Here is an 18,530-nt window from a genome sequence, read left to right as displayed (position 1 = left end):
TTGGATATACATTCTTGGCTTACAGGCTGGGAGTGAATGTTGGGCACAAGTGGAGCCAATCATGCTTCCTTCTGGTAGGACCCAATCCTGCTAGAATGGGACAACTCGCCACAGCCAACTCTCTGTGGCCAACTTGTCATGGCCAACTCACCATGGCCACCACAGGACAACTCGCCACAGCCAACTCTCTGTGGCCAACTTGTCATGGCCAACATAGGACAACTCGCCACAGCCAACTCGCCACAGAACAATTTAACAATTCAATTTAATTATTTAAAATAAATAAAAATAAATATTTTTGTCATTCACATTTCATTTTGTCCCTCCTTTTCCACCCTTTCCTTAATAATTCTATTTGACCATTTCTTTGCTATTAGTGTAACTCTTGTCCCCTAGCCAGTTGTCCCACAGTGAATTGGCTGCAGCGAGTTGTCCTGCCAAGAGTTGGTTGCGGCCAATTGGCCATGGCAAGTTAGCTATGACAAGTGGATGGTGGCAAGTTGGCCGTGGCAAACTGTCATAGACCCCATTCCTGCACATTGCCCAAAAAGGAAAGATAACACAATTATGGGGAAAGACAGAAGAGATCCAAACTGCTGTTCTTGAGTTAATCCCTACATATAAATGCCCATTTAGAAATAATTTACTGTGACCGTAAGAAGAAATACCTTGCTTTGACATGAAGGAAATACTGATGTATATTAGTTGTTTAGCAAGTGAGCAACATCAAGCTCTCTTCCTATATTTTTTATATTTTGAATTGGATTCAAACTAGACAAATGCAAGACATATATACTAAGATACATAGCCACCCTATTTCTCTTTTACATAACAGTCTGATCTTGATTAATTTACATTTTTTCCTATTACTTCTGAAATATATGCAATTTAACCTACATTGACCAGCCAGGATCTTAAATCATGACCTGAACATTAAATTACAGTTCTGCTTTAGAGTTAAAGAATCTGCGCAGTGAGGAAGAGAAAAAGCAAGAGAAGATGTATCTGCCTTCCTCAACCAGATACTCTTTAGTGCAACTCCTATAATTATTAGCCAAATGCAAGGCATGATAGCTGGAAAAAATGGAGATTGTAGTCACCATCATGGGGAGGCACACCAGACTGGGAAAGGCTGTGCTGCAGTTTAGCAATCTGGGAAAGTATGACCAAATCAGGTCAATAAATTATATCATATCATGTATGTTAAGTTTATGGTATGTTTCTCACTCAAACCAAAAGCTGGTGAGTTCTCACTGGCATTAGAACCTACAAACATAATCATATCCTCAGGATATCCAGTCGTATTTTACAGCTGTGCAATGCAATGTGCCATTTTTTGCACATTATTTATACTTTGACTAGCAAACCACACACTTTCCATCCGCTGAAGAAGTACTATACTGTTCTTGTTTCTAGAACATTTTAGAGTTCAACTAACTACAATTGCTCATTATCCCTCATGTGTATAGAAGGAACCAAACAGAAATACATTAACTTTGCAATTTTCTTTAAAGAACTATAACTCTGCGGTGCAAAATGCAGGTAAGCTACATAAGACAGCTTTTGAATTATGTCCTTAGGAAGCATAAAGCATGGTTTACACCCACACTTTCCCACAAATTGTTACTGCTTTAACCTGCATAGTAAGCAAATGGACCAAATTCTTAGAAAAGAAAATGTTTACAAAAAGGTGACATCTGGCTTAATTCAAACACAAGTCTGCCCATTTTTTATGCCTTGCTGATTTAAAATCACAGATGTTGTGCATGGAATGGAGTGGAATGATAGCCTCTTTAACTGCAATGATCCAGGTGAATTTACTTATTTTGTTGATTCTGAGTTCTGCATTCTATGCTTGGCAAGTGGGGATTAAAATTAAATTCAAATGCAAGAATCATATCCTTTCCAAGGATCGTGTACGTATGAGGCAATGTTAGTTACATGGCATATAAAAGAATACCCTTCTTAGATTCATGCTAAGGATGTTAATGAGTGTTTTATTTACTGTTCTAAAACAGGGCTTTTCAACCAGTGGTACAGCTACCACCTGTGGTACATTGGCATCTGGCAGGTGGTACGCTACCATCCTAGAAAAGTGGTAGCAGGGGAGGGGAATGAGCTGAACTGATGATAGCACCACACAAGCCTGAGCGAGAGACGATTGGAGCTGCAGGGCTGTCAGGGCTTCCAGCTGATTGGTGCTTCTTCAGGGCTCAGCAGAAGCATCAGGATCAGTGCTGAGCTCCAGCTGGAGCCTAGCGCTGATCCTGGCGCTTCCTCTGAGCCCTGACAGCACCAAAGAAGTGCTGATCAACTGGAAAGCAGCACTGATCCTGGCACTTCTGCTGAGCCCAGAAGAAGCGTTGATCAGCTGGAATGTTACAGCATCTCCAGGGTCTTGTGATTTATATTCAGATGTTTGGCAACTGATTCATATTTATGACCGTCAGTGTCCCAGGGCCATGTGAGGTGACCAAAAACTGCTGCAACCACCCAGCAGATGGGGGGAATAAAAACCAAACAACCCCCACCCCACCCCCGCTGCCAATCCTCAACAGAAATGCTCACAATAATGGAAACCTCGGACAGGAGGAAGACCGCCACTGGGTGGGCAGGCAGGTGTCTTGCTCGGCTGTGACTTTGGGGGCACTTTTTTCAGTGCCATTGTAACTTCGAACAATCACTAAGCAAACTGTTATAAGTCGAGGACTACCTTTATCACTTTTTTCCTTTTTTTTTTTTTTTGATCAAGTTTTTGACACCTTGCTAGGCGACTGGTGGTACTCGGATGTTGCCATATCCTAGAAGTGGTACAATGGGTGAAAAGGTTGAAAAGCCCTGTTCTAAAAGGACTACTTTAATTGTCAATATTAAGTCATTGCTTCCTGAAACATCAATGTAAACACCAACAAAAAGAAGGATCACAAAACAAATCAGCCATTCCCTACCTGTTGCTCTCCAAATGTGTTGAGCCTTAAACACCATCTGACTGGGAGTAATAATCATTAAAATCCAACTAATTCAGAAGGCATAAATTGAAATGAACTAGTAATGGACAAGCTTGAGCTGCAGAACTTCATACAGATCCTCATGGCATTCTCCAACCTCAACTAATGAGAAATGATACCACTTTAAATCTGCAAGAACTCAACAATTAATTAAGCTATTTTGAGGTGAGTTAAGACAAGACTACTCCATGATAAATCCTAAAATTGACATATCCTGGTTAAAAGCAAATTAAGCCAAAATTAAGTACTACCCATGTGTATGTTGGCTACCTGTCACCCAAAAGGATAAATGTAGTTTTTAACCATCAAAACATTTTCCAGCTTGTATAAACAGATTGTAATTCTCCATGATGATAAGATCAATTGGCAAATTTCTTCTGTCCTGTCCTAGACATTAATCCTATAATTCTTCTTATCAGCAGAATAGATCATGTCAATTAACTATGCATCTCAGTTTATCCAACATAAAATCTAGTGTGACAATGGTTTCAAAAGATCTTCTTCAAAGTAGGAACTTTAATATACTAAGAATTCTAGAAATATACTGTATATAAATATGATCTATAATTAATATCTATTTATTATGACGTATGCAATTTCTCTTCACATTGGCAACAATGTCCAAAATGCAATATCAAAACCAAAAAGCTGAAATAAAGGATATTAAGAGATTTTTTAGAAATTTGGTGACCTTGGTATCTATTGGGACTCAAAGGAAGTTGATAATTTCAATCCAGTGAATGAATAAAAATATAATTGAAGGATATAGCCTAGAGGTTCTGTCAAAACCAACATGAATATTGTCATCATGTATACATATATACACATGTATAATAGCACAGTAAAACAAGGGTGATTTTTTTTTTTTTTAGAAAGGACTTCCTTGATTTTGGGAAAAGAGTTTTGTTTCTGGAAAAGACTTAACTTCTGGATTTAACTTTTAGTGAATTCTAATCCTTTGTGTATTATTTTGTTAATTTGCATAAGTTGAAGAAAAACTGTAAGCAGTTTTGACTTTCATGTTTCCTCCAAGAAGATGAAAGTTAATGCATGGCTAGATGATCTTAGCCATTTCTCATAAAGGCTGAGGGCAGTGCAGTATCCCCATTTCACCTTGAGGAGGGGTAATTCTGGAAGTTGACTTTTTGTCCCCTAAATTCATCTCCAGCACCTTTTAAAAAGAAAAAAAAATATTTGATCACAAGGAGATGATTGTCTTTGCAAACATCCTGATAATCTCTCTGCTCCCAATTCTGTTATCTCAAACCATTATGGGTCAAGCAGCCTACTTTGAATATGTGCCTTTGACTCATTGTTGACTCCTGAAGATTGTTTTGACTTGTCCCTGAAGTTTTCTTTGGAAGTGATTTGCCTTTGTCTGCTTCCCAGGACTGAGAGTGAGTGACTGGCCCAGGGTCACCCAGCTGGCTTTGTGCCTAAGGCAGTGGTGGCGAACCTATGGCACATGTGCCAGAGGCGGCACTCAAAGCCCTCTCTGCGGGCACACGTGCTGTCGCCCCAGCCCCACCTCCCCCCGTGGCCCCCTCCTCACCAGCAGCCCCCCCCCGGAGGAGAGTCGCCCCCGGGCATGCAGCCAAGGACATGGCAGCCGAGGAGCAGGGACAATACTCTGCCCTTGTGCCGCATTGCATGCAGATGATGCTGTGGGGCGCGGGCGGAGGGCATGGCCACCATGGTGCTACAGGGCTGCCTGGGCAATCTGTGGCGGGCTATGGATGCGGTGGGTGGCCCTGTGGGCGGATGGGGCAGAATGGGGGGCAGAGTAGGGGGTGGGCGGATGGGCGGGGCGGTTTTGGGGCACTCAGTCTCTAAAAGGTTCACCATCACTGGCCTAAAGCAAGGCTAGAACTCTCATTTTCCTGGTTTCTAGCCTGTGCCTTCACTATTACACTAAACTGAATTTATGTAGAAAGGTGTAATTTCTTCCCCTTTTCCCCACTTTCTGGGAAAAGGTTAGTTTGCTTAACACACAGCCGAATCCTTTGAATGCGGCTTCTGCTTCTTCCAGGCTCAATCTTCCCATTATGAACAATGAAAGAATATGAAAATAAAAACTCCTTCCTTTACTGGCATTCTAAAAAGACTGATTTAACAAGAATTTCCCACTTTTTCAGAGACGCCTTTATTTTAAACCTCCCGCTTACTTTGAAAAATTAAAAATGCAGACGGATAGAGAATAGGGGTTTTTTTGTTTTTTGTTTTTAACTTTTCTGGCAAAGCCTCTGGGCAGAGCTTTACCAGCATTTATTTAGTAATAACGTCAAAATGTTGAGCATCAAACATGCCAAATCTGATCCGCTTGTTGGATCCGTCACTATGTCACTATGGTTCTTGGGTTAGTTTTTGGTTGCTGAATCTTCGGGTCTCTGCTAAAGCATTACCTTTAAAAAAAGAGTATAAATGTTGTCAGACTGATTCAAGAATTAAAACTACATCCAAATAACTGATCGCTCCTGGTCAAAATATATTATGTGTCTACCAATATACATGTGCATTATGTATCTTACTGGTAAGGCTGAAACATGTAACCAGTTTATAACTTGAAGACTGGAAAACAGCCTTTGATTGCTTTGTTCAATGAGAATCAACATTACATTAGGCATTAGGCCACATTGGCTGCAAATTGTAGGAAATGTAATATGACATCTGCAAATTCAAAAGTCAGGAAAGACTATCCTGTAATGGCGATGGTCTAGTGTTGATTTGTATAAAATAGTGTATTATGTCTATGTTACAATTTATTTCCTTTTAGTAAAATCCTGTTTGGCCTAACCTCTGTTCTTGGAAGACAATAAAGCTTAAACTGATTTTGAAAACATGAATAAAAAAGCAAAATATGCTCAGCGCAGATCAGGCAGGAGAGCACGTTTTAATTAAACCAGCAAATCTCAGTAAAGAAAATAGCTGGGAAGGAATCAAGCCCACAATTCATACATGCAACTTATTCTATAAACCAGTGTTTCTCAACCTTGACAATTTTAAGGCATGTGGACTTCAACTGCCAGAATTGCACAGCCAGCAATGCTGGCTGTGCAATTCTGGCAGTTGAAGTCCACATGCCTTAAAATTGTCAAGGTTGAGAAACACTGCTATAAACAGAGCTCCATGTCCCTTCACTGGAAAGATGAAAATGACACATCTACAAATATTCTTTGTTAACAACAGAGGCCTGTGTCAGCTACATATGAGGTTTGCAGAATAAAAGTAAGGAATTCAGTAAGGCCTGAAATAAGGGGTAAGGTACCACGCAGAAAGAAAATTTTGAAATGAACAGTTTGTGAAATGCAAGAGAATATGAAATCAGCCCAAGGAGTAATTTGATTTAATTAATCAAATTAATTAATCAAATTACTAACTTACAGAACCCTAGAGCGACAAGATGATTTGAAGCTAACGAACTGGGAGGATTCCTTAAACCCAGATTAGAAGGAACCAAGAGATGGTTACCAGCTCCATGGGTCAACTGCATCTGATATTATTACCTGAAGTTCCAAGGCTAAGTATAGTGAAGTTAAAATCCTCCTCTGCAAAGTCCTGGCTAAAACAGGATTTTAGAAACCTGTCCTCTGCCATGGTTCTGTTCCTCTTTCCAACTGTTCTGGCCTCCACGATAGAGAATAAGAGCAAGCTTTTCAACAACTATTTGACAGGGAGGATTATTTTGATACGGAGGAATGCCGTTTGAAGAATGCTAGTCTACGGCTTTGTGGATCACAAATCAGTCTTTTGTACATGTATATTTGTAGCCTGAACTAGTGGGGCATATGATTGTGTGTGAGAGAGAGAGTTTATGCAGCATGGTAGATTATGGATCCTAGTCTTCAATGAAAAGACTTTCATTCTGTACTGGATTGATTCAGGCTGATCATCATCATCATCACCATCAACAATAATAATACCACAGGAAAAAGTTTCATAATAGTGCATTTCAATGATTAAAGATTTGGATATTTTTGAATCGGTTCCATTAGTTTGCAAGAACAGGAAACCATTGCTTCTATGCACCATATCAGAGGCTTTTCTTGAAGCTGGAACTCTCCTCACCTCCTACATGACAAACCTAAGAATTATTTTTAATACAATTGTCTCAAAAATAAAACAGCCAAAAATCTCACAGGAAGGAAGAGTTTCTCAATCTATTTCTTCTGGCTTCCAGCATGATCAAATTAGATATTGGCTTAATTTGAATCTGCAAGTGATTAAGCAAGTCGGCAAAACAGTCCTTCCCATTCAAGAAAAAGAGATAATTTGCTGTATTCTACTGAGGTTATCTTGCATTATTTAGCTGCCCAATAATCTTTGCAGTTTTAAAGTCATTTTAATGCCATCCAGTGCAACCTTTCCTTGCACTTCATTATATGGGACAGCGTTTGTTACAAAGCATAGTTAAATAGTGTGCTAGAAAAGAATTGTATACATTTCCCCCGGACAAAAACCTCATGATTTTTTTTCTCTTTAAATCTCAGGAGAAATTCAGTGACAGACTGAGGCTGCAATTAAACATGCACGCTTCCCAACTGGATACCTACTGGATAAACTGGACAGCAATTCCAATTTTTCTTAGCCAGCATGGACACTGAAAATGCTGACTGGAATTATGAGAGTTGAAGTCCCACACAGCTGAAGCGTGTGAGTTTGAAGAAAGAAATTCCATTTTCCCTCTGGATCCAATGTTACAGAAACAAGTCAGAGTTAACAACAAAGAATTAATAGGTACAAAGTTTGATATCACGACACAAAGTGAGGCCCAAGTAGTGTCAGATCTTTTGAGTCTCCCAGGATATCAGTTAAATATTTCAAAGTTGCCTTTTTAGAAGAAAGAAAGAGCACCACCATCACACAGCAGCAGATTGGTGAACTCACCTATATAAAAAGATTTCAAGATACTTCAGAAAAGCTCAGCAACACGAAGTGATTTTAATATATTGCAATTGCTAATTGATGGAGAGCCAAAATGGTGTATGGTGAAGCCCAGACTAGAAACCAGACCATGAGTTCTAGTCCTGCTTTAAGCACAAAGACAGTTTGGTGACCTTGGGTCAGTCACTCTCTCCCAACTGTACGAAGGAGACAAGAACAAATCACTTCTGAAAACTTCAGGCACTAAGCCCGGGATTTGTCAGGAGTCAACAGTGACATGGAGGCACATATACCTCCCTCCCAAATTTAGGAATTCATCAGCCAGTATCTGATTAATTGAGTTACAGCAATGGTTCTCAACCTTTTTAATGCCGCGACCCCAATTAGTCGTAAGTCGAGGACTACCCAACCGGTCGTAAGTCGAGGACTACCCAACCGGTCGTAAGTCAAGGACTTTCCCTGCCCGGGAGCGCCACGCATGCGTGGTGCCGCCCCCTGCACCGGCCGAGGCGTAGCTGGCAAGCGGCAGAGACGGAGCAGGCCGACCTCCGGCTGGGCCACCAGCTGGCCCAGCCCAAGGGAGGTAAGGCACCCGCCGGGCCCCACGTGCGCCAGCAACCCTCCCTGCACCCGCCAGCCTCCCACCTCCCACCCCTGGCCCTCTTTTACTTACATTTTTAGTAGTTGCTCAGGAGGGAGGGGTGGAAACTTCCAGACAGCTCGCCTTCGCTGCAGACAACTTGCAGCACCGTTTGCAGAATGGGACTTTTGGCCGGCTCAGCAGGGCAGAGACAGCCTGGACAATCCCTATTGGCTTTTGAAAGCCAATAGAATTAGACTCTATTCAAGAGAGTCTATTCTATTGGCTTTCAAAAGCCAATAGAATAAAAGGGAGTAGCACAGCTAAGGAAAAGGGGAAAAAATGGCAGACTGCATTGTTTGGCGACCCTCGTGAAATGGTCGTTCAACCCCAAATGGGGTCGCGACCCACAAGTTGAGTTACAGCATGTGAACCTTTATATCTTTATAATAAACATTACAGTAGTTTGAAAAGAAACTGTAACTCTCGGTTTTAATTTTGGCTATCACATCCTAATATGACTCTCCTGAAATAGTTCTATAATTTCACATTCTTGTTACTTTTACTCCTTCTTTTCTTTGACAGTATTTGCCTCTACACTTCAACTCATACAGTACCTTAAAAAAAAAAACAACCCTTGAGTATAGCTCTGCTTGGCACTGCAGTCATTATGTTTTATAATGCCACCACAAAAGGCTAAGCTTGAACTGCTTGTGTGTTCCTTTCAATCTAATCTAAGCATACATTTTCAGCTCAGCAAGGCAAGCCTTTTCACGAATATGAAGTTTAAATATTCCTCAACTGTCCAATTTTTTTTTGCACACCTCTAAGAACTATCAGATAAAGAATATGAATTTTTGTCTGGAATAAAAGAGGACAATGAAATAAGAGTAAATTAGTAAAATTAAGATTATACAAAAAGTCAAAGCCTTTCAACAATTAAATTGTATTTTACACTCGGTAGTCTTATGAATCACAATAAACAGATTGAACAATATATGATTAAATAAATATTCAGAGAATATGAAAAGCATCCTTGAGAATTTTTCCCTCTAATCGACTTTTATAAAAATTAAAATCAGCTTGATTGGTGGATAAAAATTATAGACCTTATATTTCATAGACTATGAATAGTCTTTCTCATGAACTAGCATGTCCAAATTCGGGATTCAATCATAGACATCAACAGCTACATTTAAATTCTGCAGACCATACACCTAGCATGCTATTGTTGCTTTTTTTCTCTAGCAGAGCTCAAATTTTAAAAATATTACATGCATAATCTTGGTTAGAGTTTATATAAAACAGCCAATAATCCTCTGAAATCCAATTCTGAAGAGCAATGCTATCACCCAATTAATGACAGCGTATCTGCAGATAAAAATGCTGAACAGCCAACTCAGCAGAACAGTTGTGAGACCACATATACCGTATGCTTAGACAAAAGTCACTGCTGAAAAAAGGAGTCCCAAACAGCATGCAAATCATTTAACTTGTCCTCGGCTTTTCTTGAAACGCATCATAAATCAGAGCGTCTTCCCTATCAGTGATACCATCTGTACTTAAGAGCCATTTCAATATCATGATTAGGGTAACGTGTCTACAGCTCAGCCTCTTAGAAAATTGCTCCACCATGTCACAGTCTCAGAGAAATGAGAAATGATTATTATCCTATCGGGCAGCACTCCATACAAAAAAGTCTTCCAACCATTTGGGCTTCAAGGCAGACCAGGAATTTTGAGAGTACTTTTACAAAATGGCTGCAGGATGGGCATGGCTGTCAGGCCTACCTTAACTGGTAAGGCAAAATGTTACAAAATATATTTCCCAGAACTTGAAGACTCAGATGTATTGTAAAAAAAAGTATGAAGTTATCAAAAAAAAAAAAAAATAAACCAAGCAACCAGTATGCATGAAAGGTGAACTCTATTTATATTGCAATGTCCAGTTTTTTTTCATCTCAATGTTTTTTTGGTGGGGGGGGGGGAACAGGAGATATATTTTCTTTGTTTGAATAAGAGCCTCACAAGCTTGCTTGTGACCATGCGAGAACTAACTTTCATGAGAGTGGTCAATTACAAAATACCCATTTCACCGTAAGACATTGCTACCAGCTCAGGCTCTGTCTTTCTAAATGCAGCCTATCACCTCAGCTTTCCTTTACTTTTTTTCCTCTGGATAGACAGACTTCAAATGAAAAACTTGACTGTTGCTACCCAGTTTTATTTGATAAATTCAGTTAAGATGTACTAAAAGGAAATCAGCGAAAGTTTTAGCATATTGATTAAAGTAGCAACATGCTTAGAATTTTATTCTAACATTTCAGGGTGGTAATAATATACTGCATCTGCAACTCTTAAGGAGACATTTTTAAGATGTTAAGAACTATACTCAAAGATTTGAAAAAAAAAATATACATATTACATGGAAAATTAGACCTTTATTGCTCCTCTGAATTTTGCTAGGAATATTCTAAGCCCATCTAGGCAGAACAAATTAAATCTATTATTGGCAGCGTAACAAACAGCGTAATAAAAGCCAGATAATTTGGAATGATGTTCCAAATATTTTATCCTTTAAAATACTAACATTTTATCAGAACGTGTTTCACTTTAGTACTTTATTAGGTTCTTGCAATTCAGTTTATATCACCGTAATTCCTAAACTAGCTAAAAACATACATATTGGTCAAATTATAGTTCTGTTTTATTAATAAGGAGACCTTAAATATTATCTGGCATTCTTATTAACTGACTTGAGAAGGAATTAACAGGTTTGATACATCTGATCAAGCAGGAATTTTTTGTAGTTGATAAAGGGTTGACAGTTGACAGTTTTAGATAGTAGATTGTAGTAAATTCTGCAATTTTGAACATCAAATTTAGATGGATCCTGCTGTAATTATTATATTGGATGCAGAGAAGTTGTTTGATAAAATATATTAGCAATATTGATGCTTTCAAAATGTTCTTTCCCTTGGGAATTTTTAAACTGGATTATAATTCTTTTCTTTTCTAAAACTACAACAAAACTGATCTAATGACTTTTTAAGGAGGGAGGGAGGGAGGGAGATAGATAGAGAGAGAGAGAGAAACGTACATAGCAGTATTATCCTCATGCTCCTTTATTTGTTTCAAAACTTTATCTTGCACAGAGTGACAAGATGCATGATTTAAAAGTGTATTGTGAAAGATGAGGAGTAGGAAGTATATAGGCAACTGTCAATTAAAACCGCCTTCTGGCATCTGGTTATCCGAAGGCTCATAAGATCTTAGAATCCACCAGAAGATGTAGCTGTTTGTTATTTTTTTTTTTTTAACAAAACAGCATGCCTGAAATAGCTATTTATAAATTGTTGGACTACAATAAATTAGATGCTCAATAGCACAGGGAGAGATGGAAGATGTAACTGAAATATCTGATGAACATGATCATAATAAATGATTTTTTTTTTTGGACATACAATGTGCCTTTCTGCTACTGATTTAAAATTAATTCAACAAAAATATTATCTCATCTTTATTGGATACGTCTTTGTCTTAAAACACTTATTTTTTTTTCTCCTTTTTTTATTGAAAAGTTTTATACAAATTTATTATTACAATACAATAACCCTCCCTCCCTCCCCCCCCCACCCCAACCCTCCCCCCTCACTTCCCAGAGCTGATTACAGAGTTAAAAATAAGCAAACAAATTCTAACTAAGCTTATCCAACTATACCAATAACCAAATCCCTAAAATACTTTAACTCAAATACAAACAACTCCCAGTTTAAACTATAAGTTAATCAAAAATAAATGATACTTTCTAATCCCATATTTATTCTGTACAAAATTTATCCATCTTCTCCACACTGAGATGTATCTTTCTTGTGAATGATCCTTCAAATAAGTGTTTTAAAACACTTATGAGGCATCTTCTTATGCATGAATGGATTCAGCTAATTGTTGGAGATTGGTACTTGAAAAATCATGCTGGTTTGTGCGATATGGTCAAATGTTATATAATGGCTCCTTTTTGGATAGATATTTATTTCACGTATTAGTTTTGTTATGGAAAGCTCATCAGATTTTGGGTGTGGGAGAAATGAACAACTGTCAGGCTCAAAACCAAGAATGACAAGCTGAGTTCTTTATTGTTTCACACCTACAGATTTTCCCACATCTTGCTAGATGTATAGTAAGTACTATCTGCACTTACAATATACTCTGGGGATAATACAGAGGGGCTGTCTTCACCCTCTTTCTCTCACACATAATATCTGTTTCTTCTTACTACTTTGGACTGCACCCACCTTCCTGGAAAGCCACCTCCTAACTACATTCCATCACAACAATACACCAACAACTTGGAAAACAAACTGAACAATATAAATTGTTATTATATGCCTTTGTGGATGGAAAAAACAGGCATTAAAGGGTAGAGGAATAGCCATTTTTTTATCAAAGGGTAGAAGAATGTACCTCTCCTTCTACATTTAAACAAGCATTCTATTCCCTGGAATCTCATTGGGAGAATTGTTCAGAAGCTTTGACGGCACATACTGCATGTATATTTAATTTCCTATTTTTATTGTACAAAACCCTCCAGGCATTAATTATTAAATTATACAACATGATGTCACAATAGATTTAGAACAGGTTCTATCTGGTGCATTTTTAGAAGGAAGGAAAACGCTCTGACTCCCTCTTTATGCATTTGGGAAGAAAAAGAACAGAGAAAAATTCAAAGCCACACTGCAAATAAAGCAGGGGAACTTCTTTGTCCATCTGAAGTCGCTTCTGCAGCAGTCTTGCAGAAGGCACCCTTGACAGTTGAAAAAGCTCATATTCACTGGGGATGTGTGAATTTTAAAGCCGCCTTTGATTTGATGATACTTCAGCTGAAGCACCTACTGAAGCAAAACACCAAACTGAAGGACTGCTTCTCTTCAGAGTTCTCCCTTCAAAATTAGTCTGAATTCATTCCACTGAATCAAACCAGATAGCCAGATCAAGTCAGCCTGCCTCAATACTTCAAGTGGATGTGAAGTAGTGTTACTTTCCAAATAACATTGGGTTGCTGTGACAGTCTGAATTATTATTCTAGAGCGAGATGACTTCTCAAGTAGAGCCAGGCTGCTTTGCACAAACCTAATATTCACACATGAATATTCCAGACTGGAATTCAACTTGATAAAATGGGGAGGGGAGTCAAGACATGGGCCAAAAGGCAGCCCTTTAGGCCCATCATTCTCTAGCTACCTTTCATTCTCATCCCTCCCATTGGTTCAGACACCCCAGGAAGGACTGGCTCACGAGATTGTTTAGAAATCTCACTGGAAGAGAGAGAGAGAGAGAGAGAGAGAGAGAGAGAGAGAGAGAGAGAGAGAGAAGCCCACTGGCCAACTGCTTCCATCAAATCTTCTGCCTTGCCCTCACAGGTCATGACTGAAACAGAGTACAGAGAAAGATCTTATTCTCCCACCATCCTTGAGCTGGAATTAAATGGACCTTTCCCAATCTTGATCCCTATTCTGCCTTTGCTCCCATTTACTAAAAGTTGGCAATAACTGGATTTTGGGTGTGCTGTACATGTTATGCACAGCCACTAGTTAAACCTTCCAGCTTTGTTATCTTTCCTTTTTTTGATGCCATCAACCAGCAAGAAACTCCAAACTAAAGCAGGAGTTTATTCCTCCAAAGAACACTGTGTGTCGTCTGAGACCAAGAAAGTGTCAGCTGATGGATAAGGAGGGTGGAAGGCATGCTCAGTAAACCAGTTTTTACTGGGGACACTCCTCCTACCCATCAGGTTGTTTCAGATGGAATTTAGCCTGCAAAAGCATCCACCAGGAAACCCCCTCATCCCAATCTTCAACTGCTCGGGACAATGAGGATCTCTGTAGGTACCAAGCAACCAGTTATTGTGCTCTTTTCTTTCTATGGAGACATCCATAATTATCTAGAAGTAAGTTCTTTTGAAAATGACTTCTAGCCTATAACATACAGTACATGGCACCATGCATGTTACACCAGTGAAAACATTTCAGAACTATGCTATCATATATAAAACAGTTTAAAAGTTTATTTGAACCTAGACTAGGTACACTATGGAACATTAGCTCATGTATGAAAGGCGCACACACAGAGACACACTGTGATATTTATTCCAAAGAATATTTTATGCAAGAGATTAAGCATGCCCAGGAGAGAATTTATTATTTTCATCTGACCTACATTAATATTCCCAACATCTTTTCTGAAACATCTCTCAGTCTCAAAAGTAGATTGCCAAGTGAGATTGGGGGATTGCTGTTTAATAGAAAAGCTCTTTAGAGCAGAGAGAATTAATTTTTGAGGCAGGCAAGAATGCACATATTCTACACAGAAATGCACCCACTCAGGTTTGCTGCCCATGAAGGTATTCTGAGACATTTGTGGAACACAGAGCAGTAACAAAGAAATCTCCTGGGTTCAGGTCTAAATATAATATTCAGTGCATCACTGAAAGGAGCTAACAGGATGTGACCTAGTTCGAGTCAGGACATCTAACATGTTCTATCACTGCATGAAGAATCCAAGAAGGAAGCTGCTAAAAGTAACTGGAAGCTCTTGAGTGACAGCATGCTAAACAGGCACTGAAAGAGTTAAAAAAAAAACAAATCCCACCATGATTGTAGTGTAAGGTGAAAATGCTACAACTATCCTATATAAAGGCTCAGATTAATATCAGGTTCTTTCTCTCACTTGGGTAAAGACATATATCTTATTTCTGTCTTCTGGTAATTTCCATAGACCCAAACTTTTTCTAACTAGAACTCCGTCAATAATTCTTGTGCATCCTTAGGGATATCTATCTATCTATCTATCTATCTATCTATCTATCTATCTATCTATCTATCTTCTTATCTCTAAACTTAGATTTTAATCACAGTGTTTCCAGGCTAGGATTTAGTAGATGAAGACAGTGCCTCCTGCCTCGAAAATAACCATCCACACAAGACCAAGAGATCTTTCCCGCATCTTGGAAAAAAATATATCCATCAACCAAAATCACAGTAAATTTTATTATTTTGTAAGAATACAGATTTATATTTACAAGTCCTGTTAGACAGAATTGTTACTTTTATTTTCCAAATTCATTCATCAGCTGCATCACTTAGGTCTCCAGTTCTAAGAGGACATCATATCCTTTGCCTTGTCTATTCAGCTAGAAGTTATTCACTAGTCAAGGAATCCGATCCCTCAATTTGTTTGGAGATGCTCTTTCCCTTTAGCTTATCACAAGTGCTAGTGCTAATTATGAAATCAAGAGTTTCCAAACTGAACCCAGTCCACAATTAAATGCCCAAATGAGCAAGACTGTATTTTGGCCTCTTCCTTCAATCTGATCAAATTTTCTCTCAACAGTGAAAAGATGTTGAATACATTTATCTGGCCCACCTGAAAAGATATATTAGAATTTTGAGTTTATAGAACTCAAGCAGGTGACTATCAGTTTAGTTCTCAAATTTTCAGCTACAAACACATTTAATCACTGCAAGGGAAACCGGATGTAGAAGTGACAGCAGCAGCGATTGCCAGAAGACATTATTGGAACGTGGTTTCACTAACCATTAAAATTCTCAGCCACTCAAGGCCGGCTTAGAGTACAGCGATAGAGAATTGCCAGTAATAAATTGCCAGCCTTCCCACAAATACATTGAAACATGAAAATTAATATGGAAGTCAGATTGCCTAGCTGAAAAAGGTCATGCCCACCTACAGGTGAGGAGGCATTTGCACTCAGAGCTGTCCACCGCCACATACCACCCAATCGTGATTCCTTTTAGATCATGCCCATTCAAAAACGCCAGCCCAAACGAGGAAAATCTGTTCTTCAAAAATGATGCCAGAATTAGCATGCAACCCCAGTCGAGGAAGCACAATGGATCCAGCTTTTGTGCACATGCACACATTTATTAAAGAAGACGGGAGGTCTTTTTACCGATGAAACTCCCTTCATTTCTTCTTTTAATCAGATCGCAGAAGGCAGGCAGCACAACCTGCCTTCCCACACCAATCCATTCCAGCCGAAAAAACAGGGCACTTCCATGAAAGAGGGGTGTGTGTATGTGTGTGTGGAATAAAAGCACCAGCCGCGGGAGAACAAGGAGGCTGGCCTCCGCCATCCACTTTTCCTGGGTCGGCGCCACAGTTTTGGTGGCTGCGCACCATCGCCCGCGCCGGCCCCTCCCCGAGCGGGGTCGCTTCCTGCCAGCGGCCGTTCCTCCCTCCCCGGCGCGGCTTACCTGCCGGAGGATGAAACTGGTGGAAGTTGTGCTGCCATCGGATCGTTTCAATCGGCTCCTACGGGTGGCCGTGCCTCGGCTTCCCTGGAGGCGGGCGGGAGCAACAGCGGCGACGGGGCGGAGCGGAGCGGGCGGCAGAGACAATAAAGCGAAGGTTGATCATAATAAAGAGGAGGGAAGGCAACCCTACATTTCAGCAAGCAAGTTATTATGGGCGAAGTCGCGCCCCGAGATCAGGATGCCCAGCCACCCACCCAACCCGGATTAACGCTTAGCCCAGCCACCCACCCCTTCTTACCGACAACCTCCCCTCCCCGCCCCAGCTTCTTTCCCTCTTTGAACGAAGCCGAGGGAATCGATCCCATCTCGCCCAGGCAGGCCGGGGGGGGGGGAGAGGATGCACCGGCACCTAGAAGGCGACGGGGCCGGATCCCCACACGGGCACGGCGAAGGATGCTCGGCTCCCGGTTCCGATTTTGGATCCGCCCGCCTGCCTGCCCGCCTGCCTGCCTGCGCGCCCGGTCGACCGGCGATCCAGCGGCCGCCCCCGCCCCTCCCCCCCGAAAAGCGGAGCGGGAGCTACCTGGAAGATGGGATCGGCCAGCCCGTTCTTGCCGTACGAGGGATGCTTGGACATGCTGGGGGCTCCCCAAGCGCCTCGGGAACCGGCCGCGTTCGCTGCTTCTGCCCGAGCAGCTTCCTGCGCGTGGGGTTGGAGGCGGCTCGGGGCGCTGCTGGCTGCCGAGCGGCGGAATCCTTAAAGCGGCCGCGTCACGCTGTCCCCGCCAAGCGCTCGAGGGGCGGTGAAGCCGAGCAGCGTTCAGCAAGGAGGGTGTGTGTGTGTGTGTGTTAAGGGGATTGGAGCTTCCTCTTTGATCTGCTGCCGACGTCTTTTGGCCTCTCTCGGCCCCGAGGCCTCGCCCGTCACCTCAGCCTGCCAAGACGGCGGTGGGCGCCAAAGTTTTCTCTAAGCACTCCGCCCCCCCCCCCCACCCGAGGTGCCCTGGCGACTGGGGAATAAGAAGGCACCATACAGCGGTCGCCTTACCGTGGCCGTAAAGCTCTGGCGCGTGCCCGCCTTTATTTGTATCGCTATTGGCGTTCTTTCCTGTAGCGCTTTACCTCAGGGAAGAGTTTCCCAAAGATATAGAGAAAGAAGCACCGTAACTAAAGCGACGAGCCTTCGAAGCAAGTACCTTAGGCTTAGCCAACTGAAGCAGGGTCCATTTTCAAACTCAGGCAATCGTGGAAGCAGTTTGAATCAACATTTGAGGCCACCCTGGAGTTTGCCACAAATTTGCTGGCCTGCCCAAGTAGGCAAAGGCCCCTGATTATTCCTTTAGGGCAGTCCTTTGGAGTAGGAATTTTATTTCTACTCAGTAAAATAGAAATTGCCAGATAGATAGAGAAGTGCACTTTACAAGAGTCCTTCTCCTAATTCAGAGGCTAAGATTGCCTCCCATCTGGAGAGAAGGCTTTCTTCAGGAGATCTTCCTGCATTTGGAATTGCTTGTGTCTGTTGATAGGATGAATAAAATGAGGGCTGTTACTGGAAAGTTGGCATTCTGAGATCCAACTTGATGGGTGAGCTCCTGTTACTTGCCCCAGCTCCTGCCCATCTAGCAGTTTGAAAGCATGAAAATGCAAGTAGATAAATATGTACCACTTTGGTGAGGAGGACTATCTGTATAAAAAAAGAACTCAAGATAATAGCTGCTTCAATTGCATGATTTCAGATGCCATTCTGACATCTTGGGCACACGCATGTACACACACAGTAGATGGCCCT

The 18,530-nt window shown here is 41.0% G+C and overlaps 1 protein-coding gene across 2 annotated transcripts in view; it reads right to left on the bottom strand.

Annotated features, from left to right (window-relative positions):
• Positions 1–17,716, bottom strand: part of CACNB4 (calcium voltage-gated channel auxiliary subunit beta 4) — a 128,671-nt gene extending 110,955 nt beyond the window's left edge. Inside the window, exons 1-2 of one of the 2 annotated variants that reach the window (XR_005555778.1) lie at positions 17,325–17,714; positions 16,742–16,825 (exon numbers count right to left, since the gene is read on the bottom strand). Coding sequence is in view for 1 of the 2 variants with exons in the window: in XM_039335441.1 (XP_039191375.1) it covers positions 16,742–16,825; positions 17,325–17,378 (138 nt within the window). In the remaining variant the exon portion in view is untranslated. Of the gene's footprint in view, positions 1–16,741; positions 16,826–17,324 lie in introns of both variants that reach the window. The other variant, XM_039335441.1, reaches the window with a different exon arrangement.
• Between the last annotated feature and the right edge of the window lie 814 nt (positions 17,717–18,530).

Source organism: Crotalus tigris, unplaced genomic scaffold (assembly GCF_016545835.1).
Source record: "Crotalus tigris isolate CLP2741 ecotype Arizona unplaced genomic scaffold, ASM1654583v1 scf7180000017641.3106099, whole genome shotgun sequence".
Lineage (NCBI taxonomy): Eukaryota > Metazoa > Chordata > Lepidosauria > Squamata > Viperidae > Crotalus > Crotalus tigris.
The sequence above is the reverse complement of the archived record's forward strand: the minus strand, read 5'-3'. Positions and strand labels throughout refer to the sequence as shown.